General features: G+C 36.6%; 2 protein-coding genes and 1 pseudogene across 2 annotated transcripts; 2 read left to right on the top strand and 1 right to left on the bottom strand.

Moving 5' to 3' along the window:
• Window positions 1–760: 760 nt before the first annotated feature.
• Window positions 761–5114, bottom strand: LOC143579744 (uncharacterized). Its single transcript, XM_077062961.1, has 7 exons — window positions 5050–5114; window positions 4785–4930; window positions 4495–4664; window positions 4340–4408; window positions 1623–1840; window positions 1388–1521; window positions 761–1284 (listed from the first exon to the last, which is right to left on the bottom strand). The coding sequence occupies exons 1-7, from the start codon at window positions 5112–5114 to the stop codon at window positions 761–763; spliced, it is 1326 nt and encodes a 441-aa protein (XP_076919076.1).
• A 4438-nt stretch (window positions 5115–9552) lies between these two features.
• LOC143579758 (U-box domain-containing protein 21 pseudogene) lies at window positions 9553–10903 on the top strand (annotated as a pseudogene).
• Window positions 10904–18253: 7350 nt separating this feature from the next.
• On the top strand, window positions 18254–20674 carry LOC143579742 (G-type lectin S-receptor-like serine/threonine-protein kinase At1g34300). Its single transcript, XM_077062960.1, has one exon. It carries the CDS (start codon window positions 18268–18270, stop codon window positions 20653–20655), a length of 2388 nt encoding a protein of 795 aa, XP_076919075.1. The 5' UTR covers window positions 18254–18267; the 3' UTR covers window positions 20656–20674.
• The last annotated feature ends 3353 nt before the right edge of the window (window positions 20675–24027 follow it).

Below are 24027 nucleotides of genomic sequence, written 5' to 3'. Positions count from 1 at the left end.
CGAAGAAGGTTTGCTTGAGAACAAAGTGTGCTCGAGACCAAAAGAGATTTAAACCAGGATGTGCTCGGGGTTCATGTGCTCGAATCCAAACTTGATGTGCTCGATATAAGATATGCTCGAGATAAGCTGTGCTCGAAGTAACACTTAGTCATTTTACATACTCGAGACCATTCTTATCATGCTCGGGACATCCAGACTTCTTTTCTGCATCATCAATCAATGATTTTCCAATGAGAGCCTGAATCGATTACAATGAACAATAAGCTGGATAAACAAACATATGCAATCGATTCACAAAGATAAAGAGGTAGCGGTATGATTTTATTAACCAAAAGATTGTCATTACAAATCACTCATACATACACACATACATACAATAAAGATCAGCCACCTCCAGGAGAGCTCATCCTGGAGGCGGCGGCTCTCTCAAAGAGATAAACCCTAGATCTCACACAATACACTCATACTAGACAAATTAACAAATACATCTATTTATACTAGTCTAGCATGTCTTGGTCTTCAAGCCATCCACCCTTGGTTGAGACCAAAAATACTAATTATTTTTCACCCATAATAATAATAATTCGATGCGTCGGTCTAAAATATAAGTCCCAACATGTTGCAAAATACATTAGTTAATCAGTACATAGGGAACATAAATCACACAAGTCAGCATCATTACATAAACATAATTAACCATTAACAGTCTTAAACATTCCAAAAAACATTATTAGCATACTTAAACATTAACCATAAACCATTAAGTAGCTTTCCCCTTGCCTTTGGCCTTTGTGTTTCCTCTTGGCCTCTTAGAACTTGTTGATTGTTGTGTTGGTTGACTTGGCATATCTTTGGTCATCCCCCTTGGCCTCTTAGAACCTACTGACTGCTGTGTTGGTTGACTTTCATGTGTGGCTTGAGTTGACCTTGTTGACCTTCCCCTTGCACCAGATTTTGATGTGGCTTTATTCTTAGAAGTCTTAGGTTTTGTACACTTTCTAATGTTATAACCAGTTTCTTTGCAATTGCTACAAGTCATTTCTCCTCCATGTTTTGTCAATTTACCTGGCTTTTTAGGATCTTCATGGGGATCTTTCTTTCTTTTTGTCTTTGGTCTTCCTGGTTGACTTTTGATGGGAGGAGGGTCCAAAGGATAATCAACTCTTGGCCAGTACCTCTCACTAGGCAAGGGTGGAATTGTGTATGAATATGACCTTAAATATGCCTCCTTAAGATAACAATCATGAACAAATTCTTCAGCATTTCTTCCAAGAAACCCAGCAACTGCACACACATGCTTACATGGTATACCTGTCAAAATATAGTTTTTTTTATACACATTTGTATGAATATAACTTAATTATTGAATGATTAATGGTTAATCTACCTGCTAAGTTCCACTTCCTACATGAACATGTTCTGTTATTCAAGTCCACAGCAAGATCATCAGCAAAGTCTTTAACTTGGAACACATTATATGCTGATGGGAACACTGTACATTTATGAGCCCATTTTTTTCCTCTATCAAGTTTAGTTTGTATCACACAATAACATCTTTAGCTAACATTTGAGAATGCTTAGTAATTATCCTTGTCATTGTTGAGACCCTGATTGACTCTAACATGTCTATAATATGCATAGATCTTGCCTCAACTATGGTTCCATTAAAAGTCTCAGCCATGTTACTAACTATGACATCACAAGATGTATGACCCTTAAGAAAGCACCTTACAAAGCAATTAGGATTCTGTTTCATGAAAGCCTCCACTGCATCAGCTGATATTGCTCTCATCTCCTTGATAGCATCATTGAAGTCAGGCTCATTATAAGCCCTACATGCCTGCCAATAATATGTCTTTAACTCTTTACCCTTGAACTTATTTTTCCAGTTTGCATAGATTGTAAGGCCCCGAACCCGGTAGCCTTACTTTAGCGTCGGATTTACTCATAAACATAGTTCTTACAAATCAGAGTTCATTAAAACTTTCGCGGAATATAAAAACTTTCATAAAACATTTCATAACAAAACACGTCTTGTCTTAAAACATCATTTTGTCTTTCAAAATAATCGAAACATTTAACTTAAACGTCTTGAGTCTTCCGATGCCAGCCTCTTATTCAGTGCCACGTGTCTCCTCAAGCGAGCTGCCTCATCCTACTCACCTGCGTGCATACTAAAAGTCAGCTACGCTGAGTGAGTCCTAGTTAATCGTACGCCATACAATACAACACATACATACATATCCGAAGATACATATCCATACTTCACTAGTTACCCTTCTGTTCTACATACATACTTGCTACCATACATACATACATATCTACAATCACTAACCTCAGTCTACCGAGAGTACGTTCATAGTCCGCCGTCTATACCTGTACTCACGATCGTGAACACGTAAAAGGTCCGCAGTCCTTACCTATGTTCACCATTCATGGTACGTACAAGGTCCGCGGTCCTTCCCTATACCATCATACATCCACAACACGTACAAGGTCCACGGTCCTTCCCTATGTTGCAACCTAATTCATAGCACGTACGAGGTCCGCAGTCCTCCCCTATGCTAAAGCACGTATAAGGTCCACAGTCCTTTCCTGTGCTGACGCCTATCTATATTACGTATAAGGTCCGCAGTCCTTATCTACGTTACGTATAAGGTCCGCAGTCCTTATCTACGTTGGCGTCTATCTCCTATAACACGTATAAGGCCCACCGTCCCTATCTACGTTTACATCTATCATCTACATCACGTATAAGGCTCGCAGTCCTTAACTACGCCATCACCTGCCAAGTCTATGTCCAACAGAAGTTAGAGGGATTTGCCATCCTAACTTACTATGTCGAACGTAGAACTCACATACCATTCGTGTACCTGTATACACATACTTCACATATACAATAATTACATTATAGCATAAAACACTCTAGGCGTTCTTTACATCCTTCATTTAACAACCATACCCCTTGTCGTTACGTGCAATATCCGAAGATCGTTCACGCCCCGACAAGTATTCATTTGAATATTCATACATCTTCGATATATAATATTCGTACCTTTATTTTTAACCTGACAGTACGCGCAATATCCGAAGATCGTTCGCGTACCGATAAGCAATCATTCATATCCATCACATATATCACATATGGCATAAACTTATCACTTAGGATAAATGTATTAACAACACATCGAGTATGCACACAGCCCCGAAAACATAACAAGGAATGGGGCTAGAAACTCACCTGAACTCTGCTTCTTCCTCTGATAGTTGTAAATCCCTTCTTTAACTGAGCTCGGCTAACTGTATAAGTTACACGTATCAATACTCGCCTGATCTAATCTGGTGGCCTAGTATTAGCTTACTTTTACTTATCGTTTTAATCTATTCTCTAATCGAACTTGACTTTAGGCGAAGTTAAACCTTAGGCGAACTTAGCTTTAGGCGAAGTTAAACCTTAGGCGAACTTAGCTTTAGGCGAAGTTGTCATCAGGCGAACTTGGCTTTAGGCGAAGTTGTCATCAGGCGAACTTGGCTTTAGGCGAAGTTGTCATCAGGCGAACTTGGCTTTAGGCGAAGTTGTCATCAGGCGAACTTAGCTTGCAGGCGAAGTTCATCAGGCGAACTTAGCTTGCAGGCGAAGTTGTCGTCTGCAGCTACTGTTCGTTCTTAAATCCCTTAATTACCTTCGTTTCTTAACCAAATAACTCGATTTAGGTACCCATGGGATCGTCTGACCAGCGCCTACAAACCCCAACCATCAAATCGACCTAACATCGATGTTTAAAGGGTGCGATTTAGGCATATAGGTTACGGGTTCTTTTTATCAATCGATTAACCCATCAAATCATAACCATTTTCAGTAAGATTAGCTTTGTTGGATTCGTTTTTACCATACAAACTCAGATCTATCATTTCTCAAATCAACCCGAACCTACACGAACGATTTCTAACTATAACCGTACCTTGAACGAGTCGAACTACGAACACGGAAGCCTTGATGTTGTTTTGGTCCGTCACAACGTTCCAGCACCAACAAGCTCGGGTTTTCGCCTTCGGATCTTGGTTCGGGTCGTGTGTGTTTTGGTGGTGTATGGAATATGTGAGAATGAGGATTAAATGGTGGTTAATGGTATTCATATTTAGGAATCATGGGCTTAAGCCCATGGACTCTCCTTCCTTCTTTCATAACCCAAGTCCATAACCCCTATCCATTACCCAACACTAGCCCGACCCATACCAACTCCTACTCTATTTATTTATTTCCCGATAACCCGAGTAAACTTTCCCTCTATTATTAAGTAATATAATTAATATCATTTTGGAAATTTCGGGATGTTACATAGATGTGCCTTGCACAGTTTCTATGCTCCGAATTTTTCCAAATCAAAGATACAGCATTCACTAGTCCCTGTCATTATTATTCCAAATCAAATAAACTTTAGACATCTAGAACTTACAACTTATAACTTAGATATTAACAAAGTGAAGTCATACATTTTGTTGGTCAGAGACAAGTGTCCAGTCCTTTCCACCATCTAGGCATTTTCTTAGTTCTTCCATGAACCATTCCCAACTATCATTAGACTCACCATCAACAACAGCCCATGCCATAGGGTACATTTGGTCATTAGCATCTCTCCCAATTGCAACCAACAACATACCCCCTAAAAATGTTTTCAAAAAACAACCATCCAAACACAAAAATTTCCTACAACCAGCCAAAAATCCCCTCTTCACCCCATCAAAACACACAAACAATCTAAAGAATGTCTCCAAGTTTGAACCTGGTTCCTGGTTATTGAACCCTGGTGGGACAGTTACTAACTCAAAGGTTGAAGTTGGATTTATTTCTTTCAAAGCTGCCAAGTAAGACCCTAGTTTACTGTAGTGCTCCCTCATTGACCCATGAAGCATCTTAAATGCACATTTCCTGGCATTGTAAGCCAACCATTTGCGTATAAGCATGCATATTTTTATTTATTTCTATTTAGTTTACACCTGGATTTCTGTCACATAAGATACAGTTGTTTATGCTGAATGCACATGTACTTGAAACTGCTGAATACCGGACTGAGGCCAGAGAGTATGTTTACTGGACTGGCTCGTTTGACCATTTCTGTTTGGGTCAAGATTATGTTTATGGCCCATTTTAGTGGCTACAATTGTGATGCTTTAGGTCTTCACCCACCTGCTGACTTGCAATTGTAAATTTATTACGGTATATCGGTTTTTTTTAATCCTAACTATCTTCTTTTGTTACTGTCGGTCTCAACTAATGAATTGGCTGCTGACGGTCCCAACTTTTAACGTATTTGTTCTCAATGGTCCGCGACTAACGAAATCCTAACACCGTTAGTTGCAAGTCACTGGAAAAATGTTTTTGTCGGAAAAGTCACATTTTTTTTTCCCGAAAACACCACCCGAACACCGCCACCACAAATTGACTCACCACCTACCATCTACCACCACTTGAGCACCACCAACCGATTCCGACGATGGTTCTAGGGTTCCGACGACCTCAATAATTGGGGTTTTTACTGGAAAAAGGTTTCTAAAGGTCCGATACAAAGTTACAAAGATGTTTGGGACAAAAATGTTGAGTTTTCTGGAAAGAATGTGAGTTTTCCGGCAAAAAAATGTTTTTCTGGCTGCAATTAACGGCGCTAGGAATCTGTTAGTCGCGAACCGTTGGGACAAATATGTTAAAAGTTGGGACTGTCAGTAGCTAATTTATTAATTGGGACCGACGGCGACCAAAAGACGATAGTTGGGATTAAGTGAGAGAATAAGTAAATGGAAGAATAAATTACACGGATGTTCGATATGATTTGATTAAGTTTTGGATTGTGTCTCATAGCTTTAAAGCTTCGATATGGTTCTCACTAGCATTTTTCTCTTTTATCTATTGTGCGAATAGGTAGCATGGTTTGTTTCGGCATTAAGGTAACACAAAATTGTAAACGACTTTCACACCGCTACGACTGGTTTTATATACTAGTAAAAGGAGATAATGGTCCCACAACAAACCTAACCGGTGTGTTAAATGCGTTTTTTTTAAATGTGTTAATTTAACAAAATTCTTTTTGGGTTTACTTTCGGTATTGTAACGAACCTAATCGATACCGACCGAATTTGCGTAGAATCGCAACCGTAATCCCCGAGTTTTACCGACCAAATAAATGTAATTTTAAATATGTTTTTTTTATTATAAGGTTTACGAGAGCCACTACTATTATGATCGTTTAGTAATTTACTTTTAAAGTTTATTCTAGTACCGTAATGAACCTAACCGATACCAATTGAATTTGTGTCTCTTTGATCATAAGTTGTACATGCCAATGCAGTTTTAGACAACTTACAAATTTATTGTTGGTGCGATAACAAACTTAACCGATACCAACCGAATTATGTCGCTTCGGTTTGTTACATGGTTTAGTTTAATTTATGTAGTTTGAACTGTTTTCTCAATTTATAAACATTTTTATGTGATTTTATTTATGTGGTTATGAGTTTTGACTTTTGAGACAAAACTATCTTGAACTGGTAACTAACTATGTTCGACATAGGCGCGTTACATGCGCGTAGGTTGGCAATTAAGGCAAATTAAATGCACGCGAAAAATGCGGACCATTGAAAGTTTGAAACGCATGTACTCTTTCACTGACAAACGTTATGCAGTGGCAAAATAAAAACGAAAAAGAGAGGTTATATTATTGAATATTGAACTTAAAAAAGGTACAATTGTAAATATTTAATGTGTAATCCCTCACTTGGGACGTGAGGTAGGAGGTTTGAGTTTTCTAATAAATACTTAAGTTTGATTCATATTTGTGTCACTTTGGGTGGATATTAGCAAGGAAAATTTTGAGCTACGCCTTGTGTAAAAGTTGTCAGCTTGAACCTCGAGCCCACCTGAGTTTTCGTCCCACCGTGTGTTAGGCCAGAGAGGTCTGCTCTTATGGTGGCACTACGATTATCAAGTGACAGCCGGTGGTATAGTTTCCCGAGAGAACGGCCAAGCCGAACTCTGAAGCCAGCGTGGGCCCGGTTAAGACAACATAATATGACCAAAGTGGGGCAACGAGACTCTCCAAATTTAAAGAGTACGATAGCTAAATATAAGAAAGTCGCCGTTGTAAAAAAATAATAATAATGTACAACTAAAGTTAAGTAGAGAACTAGCTTTTAGTCCGGTTATAAAGTTAAACTAGTTGAATATGAACTAAAAGCATAAATATTCAAGCTACCTTTTATACATGGTCGCATATTATAACCTGTGTCATTTTAAAGACGGAAAAATGACCGAGTGTAGAGCCATCTTCATTTCATATAATACAACATCGTATGATATGATGACAAATACTCACAAAAAACTATGCAAGTGTAAGGTTTTATGAATGACGGGAAATCTTAAGAAGCTACTCGTGCTGAATTCTAGAAAGTTGGGTTTACTCAGGTAAAGACTGAGGACCGCTCCTGAGACTAAAATTATTTGAGATACGGAACCAATGACTATCTGAAAAAAAATATAGATAATTATAGTATGTGATTGGTAGAACTTAGATTACTTTATCTACATTGACTTTCCTCTCAATGTTAAACATTGGAAGTTTAATAGTATACACTTTTTTTTTTTTAAATACACTCTTAAAATACCTTAGAAAATTATTACTTCACTTTTTTTTAACATATCACCATATTAAAGCATGGCCAATGCTAGGCGTCTACAAAACGTCAAATAAAATTCCAAACGTTTCTTAAATATCCTCACTTTCTTTCACCATTAAAAATATTATATTTGTATTATATAATGTATAAATGTGTGGAGTGGAGGGGTCCCACTATCCCGTACGACTTCTTGTCTAAGTTGGCTTAGCCCCCCAATCAAGCAAAAACAGTTTCGTCAAACAATAAGATCCAATTTGGACTTATTAGGTTTGGCCCAAATTACTGTATTACCAAATCGCACTCCTTATTTCATATTTTCATGGACATCTATGTTATTTAGGCCCATGGATCGTTAAAATAACTCTCTCGTAATGAGAAATTTTGTCAAGTGGCATTTGATCACAGAATCTATTGTCAGCTTCATAAGATAAGATAAGACTATTCTATTCATAACTTAACTCAACAAAACTATTAATTAAAATATTAATTTCTCTCTTATCCACCTACACAACCAACTAAACTCAAAGTTTTCGCTTTCATTAACAACCCAACCAAACAAACTATTTTATATTAAATATAATTTTCGTTTTAGTAGAAAATTAAAAAATGAAAGTTTTTAAACTAAGAGTAAAAAATATTTTAAAATAAATATTAACTAACATGAAAATTTAAATGGAAATGGAGTACCATACCACAAATTTTAAATTAATTGTGTTTTAGTAATGACAATTAAATTTAATTATGTTCTATGATATTTTAATTTTATTATGCATTTAAACTTGATTATGTTCTAACTTATTAATAATATGTGGTCAGGATGCTTTCAATTAATATATAATAATAGTGAAAAGAATTAATGGTCCAACCGGCATAGATTCGCAATAGTAAACGGGTCGCCCAATTTGATTGCCGCATAAGCTCATTTTCATTTTCTTTATAAAAATAACCCAACCGACCAAATTGATGGGAATAATCTAAATGACTAATACTTGTTTTTAAACGGGAAGTGGTGCATGCTGTGCGAGTTATTGATGAATGATAATTTAATGAATAGAGCTACTTTACAAATAAGGCTACTTACTTCACACCTGAATGTGATAAACCTCCACCGCAACAACGCGGCACATTTTCCATCTCCTTGTCCTTCATGTGCCACCACAGCCAGAAGACACCCAAAACACCAAACTTACACCTTATCACCAAAGTTATCACTTTAGTCGTCTTCTTTCTTACCTTACAATCGTCTCCTTCATTACCAATTTCACATAATTAAGTGCAAAATTTATAAACAATCACTACGACCCAACAAGCTTAGACTGACATAAACTTTGTCGATTGCTGTTTAGGTTATTATTTCTAAACATTAGGAATTAGATTTAATTAAAACGATCCAACGAGTAAGATTATCTTTACTGAAGCTTAACTTATTTACAAACAAACTAATTTCAAGTAACTTTCCTTCTAAACTAATCAACCTTTCTAGACAATGTAAATGAATTACATGAAAGAAAAATATAACGTGTAATGTCACACGTACCGGCCACTTCTCTATTGACTGACCCCTATTATTTCTAACTTTACAATTTCAAACTTCAAACGTATAATTTGAAGCATTCCAAATGGTCAACATTCAATTTTCCGCTTTCCCAAATCTCTCTTCAACATTATTTTAATAATATATATTTTTATATTATTATTATTATACTTTGAAACCAAATTCTATGATTGAAAAACCAACTTTTCAAACCTTGAAACACGCGGTTGCATGTCTGCTTGTATAAATAACCACCAAACTAACATGTCGATCATATTATTCAACATATTCACAAAAACATTCTCAAGAGCTAGAAACAAGTTATAAGATATTATTAATAACACGTTACAATGCTTTCGGCGTATAGAAACCGAAGAGCAGCAAGAACTAATGCTAAAAAGATCAAGAAAGTTATGGAACATGTGGAGGTTGATCAGGTGATTATACCCGAGCATTTTCGGTGTCCGATATCACTTGAATTAATGAAGGATCCGGTGATATTATCGACCGGAGTGACCTACGATAGGGAGAGTGTGGAGAAATGGATATTTGAAGACGGGAAGCACACGTGTCCTGTGACGGGTTTGGCGTTGACCAGCCTTGACCCGGTGCCGAACCACACGATAAGAAGGATGATTCAAGATTGGTGCGTTGAGAACAAGTCGTATGGGTTCAACCGCATTCCAACGCCTCGAGTCCCCACTAGCTCGGCTCAAGTGTCCGAGATTTTATCGAGGATCACGTGGAGGAGGGGTAAGGGAAATGCGGAAGGTGTTATGGAGTTGGTGGGAAAGATTAAAGATTTGGTTAAAGAAAGTGAGAGGGACAAGAAGTACATTGTGTCGAATGGGACAGCTCGGGTGCTGTCCGAGACGTTTGAGGTGTTTTCTTGTAACGAGAAGCAAGAAAACACCTCAGTTTTGGAAGAGATTCTCTCAGGGTTAGCCCTGATTCTTCCGTTTGACCAGGAGACCAAGTTTGGTCTCGGGTCAAACCAATCTTTACGTACCATAGTAAAGATTTTAAAGGTGGGAACTTTAACTGGCCGAAGAAATGCGGTCTTGGTACTTAAAGAACTCCTCTCATCCGATCAAACGAAGCTACAAGAATTCGCGATGGTTGAAGGAAGTATAGAAGCATTAGCAAAGCTTATCAATGAGCCAATTGACTCTACTACAACTAATGCTTCATTGTTAGCCATTTATCATTTTGTCTCTCCATCAACTTCTTTCAACCAAAAGGAAACCCTAATATCAAGATTCCTTGCAATGGGTTTAACCGAAAAGTTAATAGAAATGCTAGCCGATTGCACAAGAGGCGTATGCGAAAGGTCGTTAGGTGTACTCGACGGTCTTTGTAGCATCGATGAAGGGCTTGAGAAAGCTTATGCGAACGCGTTAACTATCCCGGTGCTTGTGAAGAAACTGCTGCGTGTTTCGGATACCACGACTGAGTTTTCGGTTTTGATTCTGTGGAAACTGAGTAAATATGAGAAGAGTATCGGAGATGAGGAAGTTGTAGCAATGGAAGCACTTCAAGCAGGAGCTTTTCAAAAGCTTGTGTTGCTCTTGCAAGTTGGTGCTTCTTTGAAAACTAAAGACAAGGCTGGTGAATTGTTGAAGGGGTGGAATTTGCTTAGAGGGAGAGATGAGTGTATTGAATCTATGGATTTCAAGAACCTAAAAAGATCTTTTTGAACAAAATTATTACAGTTTTAGGAACAATATTTATTTGTAAGTTTAGAATATATACTTAGGGAATTAATAGTTCTTTTCCATACATACATTAGAAATTGATTTAGATAAAGATAACATGTACTTGATGTCCCGTTCAAGAGCCTGATAGCCCCGCTAAATGATGATCTTTTATAGATTCTATATCGTGAAACCAAGTCAGTTTTGAAGCAACTTTATGATAATAAAACCAACTAGCAAGAGGCGTTAACGTTGCTAAGATCAATGTACTAATTGCGGTTACATGGATTTTTCAGGTTCAAGTCATGTGGTTGTCTAAAGGAAGTGTGTAATTTGAAAGTAAACTTAGAGAGTGTTTGAGTTGTCGTTCTGAATAAAAAACTAATGTTTCATTGTTGAACTTATCGATGTTTTTTTTATCTTTAGAAACACTTCATAAAGTCTATTATTTGTTTGATGACCACGAGTTTGATCAAAGCCCGTTCAAATCAAGGTGTTGCTACCCGAGATTTCAACATCACATAGACAAATTTTATCCTAGAAAGTGTCGCATCAGCAAGTGCTTTTGTGCTAAATCGTGAAATTGTAGGTTGTCGTTTTGACAACTAGGAGATCAAATTATCCGCAAGAAAAATGCAATACCATGAGGTGCACAAGCGAGTGTTGGGGCAGCCACCATCGGCATCAGAGTAGGTTACGAGGGACCGAGCATCTGAAGCCAAAATCCAGAGACCAAGGTCGATGGTACCATGGATGTAACACAACGCTCGTTTCACTAAAGCAAAGTGGGATTCACATGGAGCATGCATGAATAAACAAATTTGTTGTACTGCATATGAGATGTTCAGTCGAGTAAACGTGAGATACTCGAGGGCCCCGACAAGAATTCTGTATAATGTGCCGCCAAATAAAAGTTCTCCGTCAGTTGTACTAACTTTGGAGTTTGTGTCGATCGGTGTGTTGCAAGGGCATGCTGAAGTATATCATGTGAATAATATGTCCGAGGAAATCGGAGCGGAAAACGGTAAACACAATATCATCTACGTAAAGCATGTAAGCAAGTTGATCCTCGGATTGTTAGATTAATAGCGACATGCACTTAAACTATTTTTGAAACTCAAGGTGAAAAAAATTGATGAAAACCAGCTATACCATATAATTGATGCACAGGCCATGACCCCTCGCCACCCAGTCGGATTCGAACGGATTAAAGCCCGGATTCGTCCCTTCACCCAGATGTTCGCGATCATTTGGATTAACCCAAGTAGAAATCGAACTTGTATCTTCGCTAAAAAAATATCATGCCTCCTACCAGTTATCACTAGACCAACTTCCTAGGATAAAATTATTTATTTATTTGTTTAGTGCAAACTTCAACTATCAAATTTTTTCCCCTCAGAATATTAAATTAAATTTTTAAAACTGAGAGAATATAACACGCATTCACGCAAATTGTCATGTTCACATTCAATCATGTGCACTTACCTTTTGTCCAATATTCACATTATTAATTCTTCTAAATTCACTGACTGGATTGTGAAACAAGAGTACGTAGTTTCAACGTCACATTATTCGTCAATACGGCTTGACCGGTGCTTGGCGAGAATCATTTCGATAGGACCGTAAGAAAAAAGTTATTTCATTTTCTAGTCGATAAATTTTTATTGAAGGAAAATATGTTTTATCGAAATTTATGTAAGCATTATAATTAAGGAGTAAAAATGCTCAAGTAAAAGGTCATTAATAAGCGAGGATTCTATTCATATCCAATGTCAGTAGGAGCAGGAACCGGACACATAACATGTCTTGAACCTGTCAGCTACCGGTTAGACCGCATTGGACAACAAACAATCAAACGTATGAATATCAAAACTACATATATGAAACCTTTATGGTATCGGTGAAGGTGAAGAATTTAACTAACTAGCCCTTGAGGGGCTGACAATGTGATTCTTTATAAGACGTTAACACTTTAGGCACAACAACATTTATGAAATTTCATACACAAAATACTAAATTCTAAGGTGGATGTAAGTTATAACTCGAGTTCTTCGTGTTAATCTCACAAAAGAATGATCAACAATACATTCTTGGCATTGTGCTCCAAGTAGACTCAATTGGTGCTAAGCCGATTGCCTCTCCCAATATATCCTCTGCGGTGCAACTTCGGCGTGAGAATGATATCTTATTATATGGTTTCATCAAATACCAACAAATTGTGGGGGCTTTGCAATACATAACACCTTTTTCACCTGTCATGTTTCATATGTTATAAGTAAACCGTGCCATTTTATCGATTGATGTTGCTATTAATATGCATTAGGTCATTGTACAACAGTCTTTTGGTATACGCATGCTAATAGCTTTATTTAGTTCAAGCTTTCAGTCGTCTCCCGCTAATGCAAGAACCGGCCAACTTGATTACTATAAAACTTTGATTGTTAAAACCTAATTTGAAATGTAACCCTTACCACTAATATATTTTTGTATAAGTTTATATTAAGTATGTTCATAATATAAGACTGATGTTATATTATCATACATCTATCGTGCTCACAAGAAGATACCGAGACAAAAGTTTTTAAAATATATATATTAAAAAATAATATGGCGTGTCATTTTGTTCTGAGTACATTGATAAAGTCGTTTCACTTTATCACGTATTTGTGGAACTTAAGAATTGGAAAATAACAATTATTTTCGAGTTTCTGGTCTTTATTCAAATTGTGTTACAAGATGAAAACAACAATATAAATAACTTGTTCGAAACGTTAAATACATAAAATCAGATCATTTTTACTAGCCTAGTCGACCTGGTCTACACGACCAATTTGGTTTATTGTTTCTCTAAAACTGTTAGTGGTTCGATTTAATATTCTTGTTCAATGAAACCGTGAATGTTTTTACACAATTGAATACACTAGTCAACTGCACTTTAGACATCGGAGAATTATAAATTCATATTGTAATACGTCATCTTTTTAGATATGCTATTCAAATAAATCATCTTTTATTCTTATTACTTAATGAGAGACGGGTTTTAACTGTTAAATCTTTTTAATGAATGTTCCCAGCTAGTGTTTTACCAGTGCGTTGCGCCAGGTAGGTTGGTAAAGCACATGTGGTTGTACAACTTAAGTATTGAGGCGGTAAGTCGAAACGAATTCAGCTATTTTTGGTAAAACTCAAGCGTTGATAAAACCCGACCATCATTGATCCCGAGAATTGAGGTGGTAAGCCGAAACGAATTCGGTCGGTTTCGGTAAAATTCGAGCGTTAATAAAATCCGATCTTTGTCAATCCCAGACGTTGAGGTGGTCCGTCTACGCAAATTCGGTCGGTTCGGTAATTTTCGGTAAAACTCTAGCGTTACTAAAGCCAGACCTTTATCGATCTCGTGCATTGAGGCGGTAAGTCGAAGCGAATTCGGTCGGTTTTTGGAAAAATTCGAGTGCTAGTAAACCCCACCGTTGTCAATCCCGGGCGTTGAGGTGGCTAGTCTATGCAAATTCGGTTGGTTTCATTCATGTTCTTTACGATACTGGAACTAAAAAAACAATATCATCATTCAGTTGGTTTGTTACGTTCGATACAATACCGGAACTAAAACAAAACACGGTGAGTCTACACGAATTTGGTGGAACAAAAACCAAAATAAAAAAATTTATATAAAAATTGAGATGGGCCAATGGGTTAGCATCTCAGTAAAACTTGAGCATTGGTAAATTAACGATTGTCGATCGCGGGCGTGCAGGTGGCCATTTTATGCAAACTTAGTCGATTTCCGTCACGTTCTTTTAAAAAAAAATCAACATTTGGTAGGTTTTCGTTACGGTATTGAAACAAAACAAAACACAGTGAGCCTACACGAATTCAATTGATTTCCGTCACATTTGTTATGATACGAAACTAAAAGAGAACAAAAACAAAAACAAAACCAAAATAATAAAAAAAATACCTTCCATCAATACGGAGCCGTCAAGTGGCCCAATAGGGTTCTTGCGGCACCACACTTCTTAATTATGTATATTACTAACTAGCTTTTAAACCCATGTATTACACGAGATTTATCAAATGATTAAAATAAATAAGATTCGTTATTTCAATTGTGATTCCCAAAATACTTATGAATTGATTTAATGTACAAAGTAAAACTTATGAATTATATATATTTTTTTAGTTCACAACTTATAAAATATATATTTTTCTTGTTTTACCCCGTGTATTACACATGATGAAAAATATGAACTTAAAATATGAACTTAATGTAATTTCTCGTATAACAATATTTAAAAGATGATGATTAATGTGTATATATAGACAATAATCTAGAGCACAAAGTCATTAAAAAATATAAATGCAGAACCAAATATATATTTTCTATAATGCTAAATAAAAACTACCAACCTAATAGTTGAATCTATTTAGCATCAACTTTTTTTGAAAAGGTGATTATAAATGTGACATTTACACACCTTTAAGTAATGAAGAGTTAAGTGTCATTTTCATACTTGAGGTTTGACCAACCACACAACTTTAATATCTTTTTTAAATTTCTTGCAAATCAACGCCCATGTTTCTAAAATCATGCTATTTTAGTACTTGTCGTTAACCCCGTTATTTTTTCCATTAAGTTAAGTATCAAAGAGTAATATTTTTATTTCTCATTTACTTAACCATGTAGTCAAAAATAAATGAGCCGAACCACTTTTTATTAAGAAAACTAAACGAACCGAATTACTTTTTTAACAAATATAAATAAACCGAACTACTTTTTTTTTAACAAAAGTAAACGACCTAAACCAGTGTTTTAACAATAATACACAAACCAAACTACTTTTTTAACAAAAATAAACGAACCGGGCCACATTTTTTTTAACAAAAATAAACGAATCGTACTGCTTTAAAAAAACAAATAAACCGAACCACTTTTTTTTAACAAAAATAAATGAGTCGGGCCACTTTTTTTAGCAAAAAATAAACGAATCTAACCATTTTTTAACAAATATAAATAAACCGAACTACTTTTGTTTAACAAAAGTAAACGACCTAAACTAGTGCTTTAACAAAAATACACAAACCAAACTACTTTTTTAACAAAAAATAAATGAACTGGGCCACATTTTTTTAACAAAAATAAACGAATCGTACTGCTTTACAAAACAAATAAACCGAACCACTTTTTTTTAACAAAAATAAATGAGTCGCCACTTTTTGTAGCAAAAAATAAGCGAACCAACCATTCGTTTAATAAAAAAATAAACGAACCGAAATACTTTTTAACAAAAATAATCGAACCTAACAACATTTTTTTAACAAACGTAAATGAACCAAACTACTTTAAAAAAAACAAACAAACCGAACCATTTTTTTAACGAAAATAAAAGAACCGAACTACTTTGTTTTAGCAAAAATAAACGAACTGAACTACTTTTTATAACAAATTAGTTCGGTCCGTTTATACTGAACCACTTTTGTAATAAAATAGCATGATTTTGGACACGTTAGGTATTGATTTATAAGAAATTTAAAAAAATGTATTAAAATTGCTTAGTTGTTCAAACTTCATATATTAAAATAGAATTAACTCAATAATGAATAAATCTATATTATGTTATAACCCAATTAACAAAATGATTTTAACCCATAACCAATAGATAGCTAGAATGAATGAGATGAGACGAGAGATTAGAAATTAGAAGAATGTAGGCTTGACACCTAAGATTCAACATTTTCTTTTATTAGTATTATAAGATAAGATAAGATTATTAATACCAATACTAATTATTGAACCTAGTTTGTTTTTATATAACTTTATTATATAATATATAAGCCAACTAATATATTATTGTGATGATTATTTCTGTTGCATTTTCTTAATGTGAATAATATGAATGGAATAGTATGAGATTTTCTTAAAGTGCTGCTATGCGACCCAACATGCTGACTCGTTTTCACCTCGATTATTGTAAGGGCTGTTTGGTAACCTCTTAATACTTAGTAGAAGACCATCTTTTAATGATTCATAACCTCTTAACCATTAAGAGGTTAGAGGCTATAGACTATTAAGATGTAGCTTCTTAATGATCATTAAAAGGCTACCAAACAACCCTATTATCTGGCACAACTTATTCATACTATTCGCTTACGACCGCTGTAACAATTTGTTCTTGTCGTCGTAACATTGTTTGGATTCAATCAGAGACCACATTTGGACATGATTGTCGGCATGACACACGTATTAATCATCTATAATTTGTTTGTATTCTCTCATTTTATTAGTTAACAAGGGATCATCTAGTTACTAGGCTGACTCTAATCATTGTTAATAAACAATTTAAACTAATGTTCATTCCTTCTGTTTATTCTGTTTGAACCTTTTTAAATTACATATATATATTTGATAAACACCTTCAAAAGTTAAGTTTATTAGACTTTACGGTATTACATATATATATTATTTAGCCCATTAACTTTGGTAATGAAATATCTGTCACAAAACTTTTATCGTAACAAATTTCATCGATAACGACCAACTTCAGGTCGCGTACTTGCCGCAACGTGCAATTGCTTTCCAACACGTAATGCATTTAACATGCCTTGCCGCAACGCGCGAGTATAAATACTTGATTAACTTTCATAGACAAGAATGGCCTACAAACAAAATGAGCGAACACAGACACTTAATCAAACAAATATATATGTTCATGTTTGTTCGTTTAAAAACTAAACATGTTCGTTTGTTTCAAATAAAAAGGAGCAGTTCACGAACATAAATAAACAAAGATAAACGAACATGTATGAACAAACGTAAATGAACACGGACAAACATAAATAAACACACTTAAATAAACACAAACTAACAAATATAAAACCATTAAGTACACGATTCATTCAGATAATATTTTATCATTTTCTATTAATATGTAAACAGACATAAATTAACATAAATAAACGAACATTGACAAGCATAAATGAACGAACAAAACATGTGTTCATATTCGTTGTTCTGTTAGTTAAATAAACGAACATAAACGAACTTTCCGTCAAATAATTTCACAAACAGTTCACCAACATTCGATTCGTTTATAGGCCTAAACAGGATTTCTTAGTTAACCTACCGATGATATTATGCTTGGGCAGTAACTGCAAACTATCACAAACCTCGAGGGGTAACCCATAATAACTAAATATCTCTGGCTGCTTTGGAGGGTCTCATACTCTCATAGTCTAATCCACTGTTTACGTGTTGACTATTTACCCGCCAAGTCAACGGTCTTCCGTCAACTCTCCGTTTAACACACACCGTCCTTTAATACACCATCCACCAAACCATCACAAAACCAAACCACCGCCGCCGACGACGACGACATGTCCATCCTTAATCCCATCATCCTCGTACTCATCCTATCCTTAACTTCCCAAACCTTAAACGCCCAAACCCAAAACCAAACCACTTCCAACTTCCCATGGCGTCCGTCAGATAACCGAATACTGTTATCCAACAACTCCATCTTCGCCGCCGGCTTCTTACCGTCACCAAACTCCGGCAGCCACTTCATCTTCTCCGTCTACTACTTCAACCTCACCAAACCCACAACCACAATAATATCAATCTGGTCAGTCAACGCTGACTCACCAGTCAACGCATCATCCTCCCTTACAATCACAAACTCCGGCGAACTCCAACTCGCCGGAATCCCACTTCCCGGGTCTCCGGCAACACCCGGTAACCAAACCCGAACCCTCAAACTATCCAATGACGGAAGCCTGACGTATGGAAACTGGAGCAGCTTCAATCACCCAACAGACACAATCGTCCCGAACCAAAACATCATCGGAACAACACTCGCCGTAAAAAACAAAACTTTCCGGTTCACCGGAAAAGACTTAATATTCATTGGAAGCTACGATACGGAAACGTCTTATTATTATATCGGTAACGCGTTTTTAAGTATAAACGATGTGGGTATGGTCCAATTGGAAAACGGGCAATCGTTTATTACGTCCGATTACGGTGACCGGAAGTTGAGAAGATTAAAGCTTGACGAAAGTGGTAATCTCCGGATTTACAGCTTTGATCAAAGCTCCGGTCAATGGGAGGTTGTGTGGCAGGCCATGCCGGAGTTGTGTAGGATTAAGGGTACTTGTGGGCCTAATTTGATATGTATGTATGGTGAGAGTTATGACACCACGGCTTGCGATTGTCCTCCGGGTTTCCGGCGAGTCTCCGGTGATGATTGCCGGAGGAAAGTTGAGATTGGTAAAGAGAGTAAGTTTTTGCAGTTGGATTATGTGAATTATAGTGGCGGGTCGGATTCGGGTAGTCAACGGGCGATCGAGGTGTTGAACTTTACCGCATGTGAAGCCGGGTGTTTGAATGACCTGGAGTGTCTCGGGTTTGGGTATAAGTATGACGGTCAACGGTATTGCGTGCTTGTGAGACGGTTGTTTTACGGGTTTTGGTCGCCATCGACGGAAGGGACGTTTTTCCTTCGGGTTGATAAGTCGGAAAGTGATAAGACGAATTTTACGGGGTTGACGAGTGTGCTTGAGACGACGTGTCCGGTGCAAGTTAGTCTTCCGTTGCCGCCTGACGAGTCAAACTCGACGACTAGGAACATTGCGATTATATCGACTTTGTTTGCGGCCGAGTTGATTAGTGGGGTCGCGTTCTTTTGGGTTTTTCTTAAGAAGTATGTGAAGTATCGGGACATGGCCCGAACGTTTGGGCTCGAGTTTTTGCCGGCTGGTGGGCCGAAGCGGTTTAGTTATGCGGAGCTTAAAACGGCTACGAATGATTTCTCAACCGCGAATGTTGTTGGGAAGGGCGGGTTTGGTGATGTTTATAAAGGGGTGTTGACCGATCATCGGATTGTGGCGGTTAAGTGCTTGAAAAACGTCACGGGTGGTGATAACGAGTTTTGGGCCGAGGTTACTATTATTGCTCGAATGCATCATCTCAATTTAGTGCGTTTATGGGGATTTTGTGCCGAGAAAGGTCAGAGGATACTCGTTTATGAGTACGTGCCAAACGGGTCGTTAGATAAGTTCTTGTTCCATTCGGGTAAATTCAACTACGCGAATGAAGCCGAAGACGAAGACGTTGAAGGTAGCAAGTTGTTGGAACGAAAGCCCGTTCTCGAGTGGGGTATTAGGTACCGTATAGCTTTAGGAGTAGCACGAGCCGTTGCGTATTTGCATGAGGAGTGTTTAGAATGGGTGCTTCATTGTGACATCAAGCCCGAGAACATACTTTTGGGGGCGGATTTTTGCCCGAAGATATCAGACTTCGGGTTATCAAAACTAAGAAAGAAAGAGGACATGGTTAGCTACTCGAGGATGCGTGGGACCCGTGGGTACATGGCACCCGAATGGGTAAAAAGTGATCAAATTACACCAAAAGCAGATGTTTACAGTTTTGGGATGGTGTTGTTAGAGATTGTGACAGGAGTCCGTAATTTTGACATTCAGGGCTCGAAAATGGATAGTGAAGAGTGGTACTTCCCTCGATGGGCGTTCGATAAGGTGTACAAGGAAATGAATATTGAGGATATTTTGGACAATCAGATAAAGAGATCGTACGATAGTCGACTCCATGAGGACATGATCACACGGATGGTGAAGACCGCGATATGGTGTCTCCAAGATCGACCCGAGATGAGACCGTCGATGGGGAAGGTCGCGAAGATGCTCGAAGGAACGGTCGAAATCATAGAACCCAAAAAACCAACAATATTTTTCTTGGGTGATGATTAAAAGATTGTGAGAATTTAAATATGGAAGCTAGAGTTTATATTTTAATTTTGGTGTATGAAAATAAATCATGTAATTTCGTTCATGTTATTTAAGGAAACAAAATATTCAAATTTACCAAATTTAAAGACTTATTGCTTGCCATTGAAGTAACCGAAACAAGTATAAATACAAACACATATCATACTTTCGATTCAACATCAAAAAACTATGCTCGCATATGCAACTTCATACGGTGTTATAGTCCCACATTCCCAGCTGTTATTCATCGTGAACCCGCAATCCAATGATTATGTCGATAAAGTATTGGTTATCACCCCCTCGACAACTGAGCCACACGTAAAGGTCCAAGAATACGAAGAAAGCATCCACTTGATGTTGCTCGATGAGTGGCATGCTTACGAAACTATACATATGGAACTTATCACGGATCAGGGGTCAGTAGCCAAGGCTAGACTCTTGGATGGGTCTCGAGTGTTTGGTGACGAGTTGGGCTCTGAAGTAGCTATGATGACCGCGGGGTATGTAATGATGTATGAATCGGGTTGTACAGATGGGTTCTCGGGAGAAAAGAATGTTCTGGATCATACGGTTGAGATTCATGTAAACGACAAAGAGGAAGTGGAAGAAGAAGAAGAAGAAGAAGAAGAGATTTGTGTGATTTGTCAGATGGAGTTTGAAGCGGGTGAGACGTGCCATGCGCTTCAATGTGGGCATTGGTATCATAAAGATTGTATCGATAAATGGGTGCGACATGGGAGTTTTTGTCCGATTTGTAGAGAGGCGGTTTTTTCGTTATAGGTTTAGATTCATGGTTTTAGTTTCAGATGTCTATATTATTCGTTTGATTGTTTTTAGCTTCATATATGATCCAACTGCTTTTCTGGTTAGGGGTGATCATGTATTTGGATTGAAGCCATGAAAAATTAAATCGATAACTGCTTTGTTTCGCACTTGGTTTAAAAAACGTTTTCGGCTAGTCGATTTTGGAATGGTTTGATTTACGATTTATACTTGAATACTCGAAGATAGGTTGAAAAACCCGATCAAACTATATAGCTTTTTTAGTTTATTGGTATCTTTAACTATTAACTATTATTTTAAGTTCAACTCCACATGATTAATTACTAATATATACAAATTAGAACTCTACGTTGGGTCACTTGACGGCACTAAGCGGTTGAAGGCTTTTTTTTTTTACCGTTACGAACAAAACATAAACCGACAAAATGCTATTTTTTGTGTTTTTATTTTAGTTCCGGTACTGTAACAAACGTGAAAGAAACCGACCGAATTCTTGTAGACTCACCGCATTTTGTTTTAATTACGGTAACGTAATGAATGCAACGAAAACCGACCGAATGACAACTTTGTTTTTTGCTTTTGTTTTTCTTTGATTTAGTTCCGGTACCGTAACAAACGTAACGGAGACCGACCGAATTTGCCTAGACTAACCGCTTCAATGCCCGAAATCGACAACGCTCATGTTTTACCAACGCCTGAGATTTATCGACCGACGCCCACCCCATTGGTCCACCTCAGTTTTTATATATATTTTTTTTGTTTTATTTTTTGTTTTAGTCCCGATACCATAACACTCGTAACCGAAAAAACCGAATTCACATCGACTTTTAGTCTCAGTACCCAGGACCAACAACGCTTGAATTTTACTACCACCTGGGTTTTAGCAATCTGTCCTGATGCAACATGCCGGATGAAAAAAAGTTTATATTATATTATGCATTTTGCGAATTGAGCCAAGGGAGAACACCTTATGTATTGTTTGTTGTTTTATTATGTTGAGAAAATAAAATAAGGACCGCCCCATGATTCAATCCTCTGCTTTTGTTTGACTTGAAAATGTGATGTTCCTCTGCTTTATTTTAATATCTAAGAACTCTACTTTTACTTTTTATTATACTTAACTACTCTCAAATTGCTTCTTAGCAGAATTTTACAAAGAAATTTCAAACTTGTGGAATGTGTACTATGCGTTAGCTGTATCAATAATTACCAACTCATCTTCGTATTGAAATCTTTATTTTTTTTTATTCATACAAGTAAAAACAAAGGGAAAATCCTAAACCCCAAACCCATAATCAATTTATAACAAACATGTTCACTTAAGAAACACCAAAACATAGCACCTCTTGATATTCAAAACTGACAAACATGCTTTCAAAAAGTCAATGATCAAATTGAGGGCTTCTTAGTTCAAACAATAGTTGAATGAACTCCTTTGGAAGCCAACAACAGTAGGTCAGCCGTCTCCCCCGAACCCACTGCAACATTAAAAGATCAAGGGGTTTCAAATATTGAAGATGCGACTACACCACCACGCAGCCACCGAACCCCGACGTCCCCAACCACATGCGGATGACCACAATTGTTACGATCTGGTTGGTGCCGCATACGGTGGATCAAAAGAGACTGACGATTAGGCTACGCAGGTGAGGTGGCCGGCGGTATAAAGGAAGAGAGAAGCCAGGGTAGTGTTACCGGTAGAGAGAGAGAGAGAGAGAAGCTGGCCATCAAGTGAAGGGGCGGTGCCACTGCCACCATTATATTATTATAAAGAAGCCATGAAAAGGGATTATAATATTAGTATGGTACAAACAACGAAGCATAAGGTATTATCAAGTGAAGCAGCAAATCTATTGAACAGTGAGTATAAGTCTTATAAGAAATTTGTAAAATAATATATGTAATAATGATTTAACTTCAAAACATGTTTATCCATGAATTTTTCTCATTGTTTAATATTCCTTTACAATCGATTACTTGTATTCATCTATATTCAACTAAATAATACTAATTTAATCCTTTTCTATTATATTTTTCTTTCGCTTACAAAAATCTATCTACCTATATTCTAATAAAGTAAAATAAATAGAGACACATGACAGTTTTGATTAATTTCATAATTTTTTTCTCTCCAAAACTAATATACCCTAATATATATATAATAAATCAATAATTATTCATTTTTCTTTTAAACTATATTTATATAATATCTATATATTTTTATAAATATAAATATTAACATATTATTTTACTATATATTTCAAAATACTTAGTGAATTCCAAAAATCAACAACAAATCATGTTTATTAAATGAAAATTGTTTTGAGTTTTTTGTGGATGTTAAATTTGATTTTATGGGTCAAAAGTTTGTAAATAGATGGTTTGATACAAGTTAACTACATTTAGGTTAAATTTTGTTACGGGTCAAAAATGAAAATTTTGAGTATTTTTAAAAGTTTGAGAATGCAAAATAGATTTATCGTCAAATTTGTTATGGGTTCAAAGTGTTGACTTTAAAATGTCAAAAGTATGAAAGTTAGAATTTTAAACATGATTCGGGTTTCAAGTTTA

Source organism: Bidens hawaiensis, unplaced genomic scaffold (genome assembly GCF_021521415.1).
Source record: "Bidens hawaiensis isolate Kalapana, Puna unplaced genomic scaffold, B.hawaiensis_p1.1 tig00029930_1, whole genome shotgun sequence".
NCBI classification, from domain to species: Eukaryota; Viridiplantae; Streptophyta; class Magnoliopsida; order Asterales; family Asteraceae; genus Bidens; species Bidens hawaiensis.
The sequence above is the reverse complement of the archived record's forward strand: the minus strand, read 5'-3'. Positions and strand labels throughout refer to the sequence as shown.

What these genes read in the sequence shown, in the direction of transcription:
- LOC143579742 (XM_077062960.1), top strand. Translation starts at nt 18,268, where the DNA reads ATGTCCATCCTTAATCCCATCATCCTCGTACTCATCCTATCCTTAACT.
- LOC143579744 (XM_077062961.1), bottom strand. Translation starts at nt 5,114, where the DNA reads ATGGTCAAACGAGCCAGTCCAGTAAACATACTCTCTGGCCTCAGTCCG. An exon ending in GTTCAATAACCAGGAACCAG is followed by an intron (nt 4,665 to 4,784) that starts GTTCAAACTTGG and finishes AAACATTTTTAG; the next exon opens with GGGGTATGTTGTTGGTTGCA. An exon ending in TAGGAAGTGGAACTTAGCAG is followed by an intron (nt 1,285 to 1,387) that starts GTAGATTAACCA and finishes ATGTGTGTGCAG; the next exon opens with TTGCTGGGTTTCTTGGAAGA.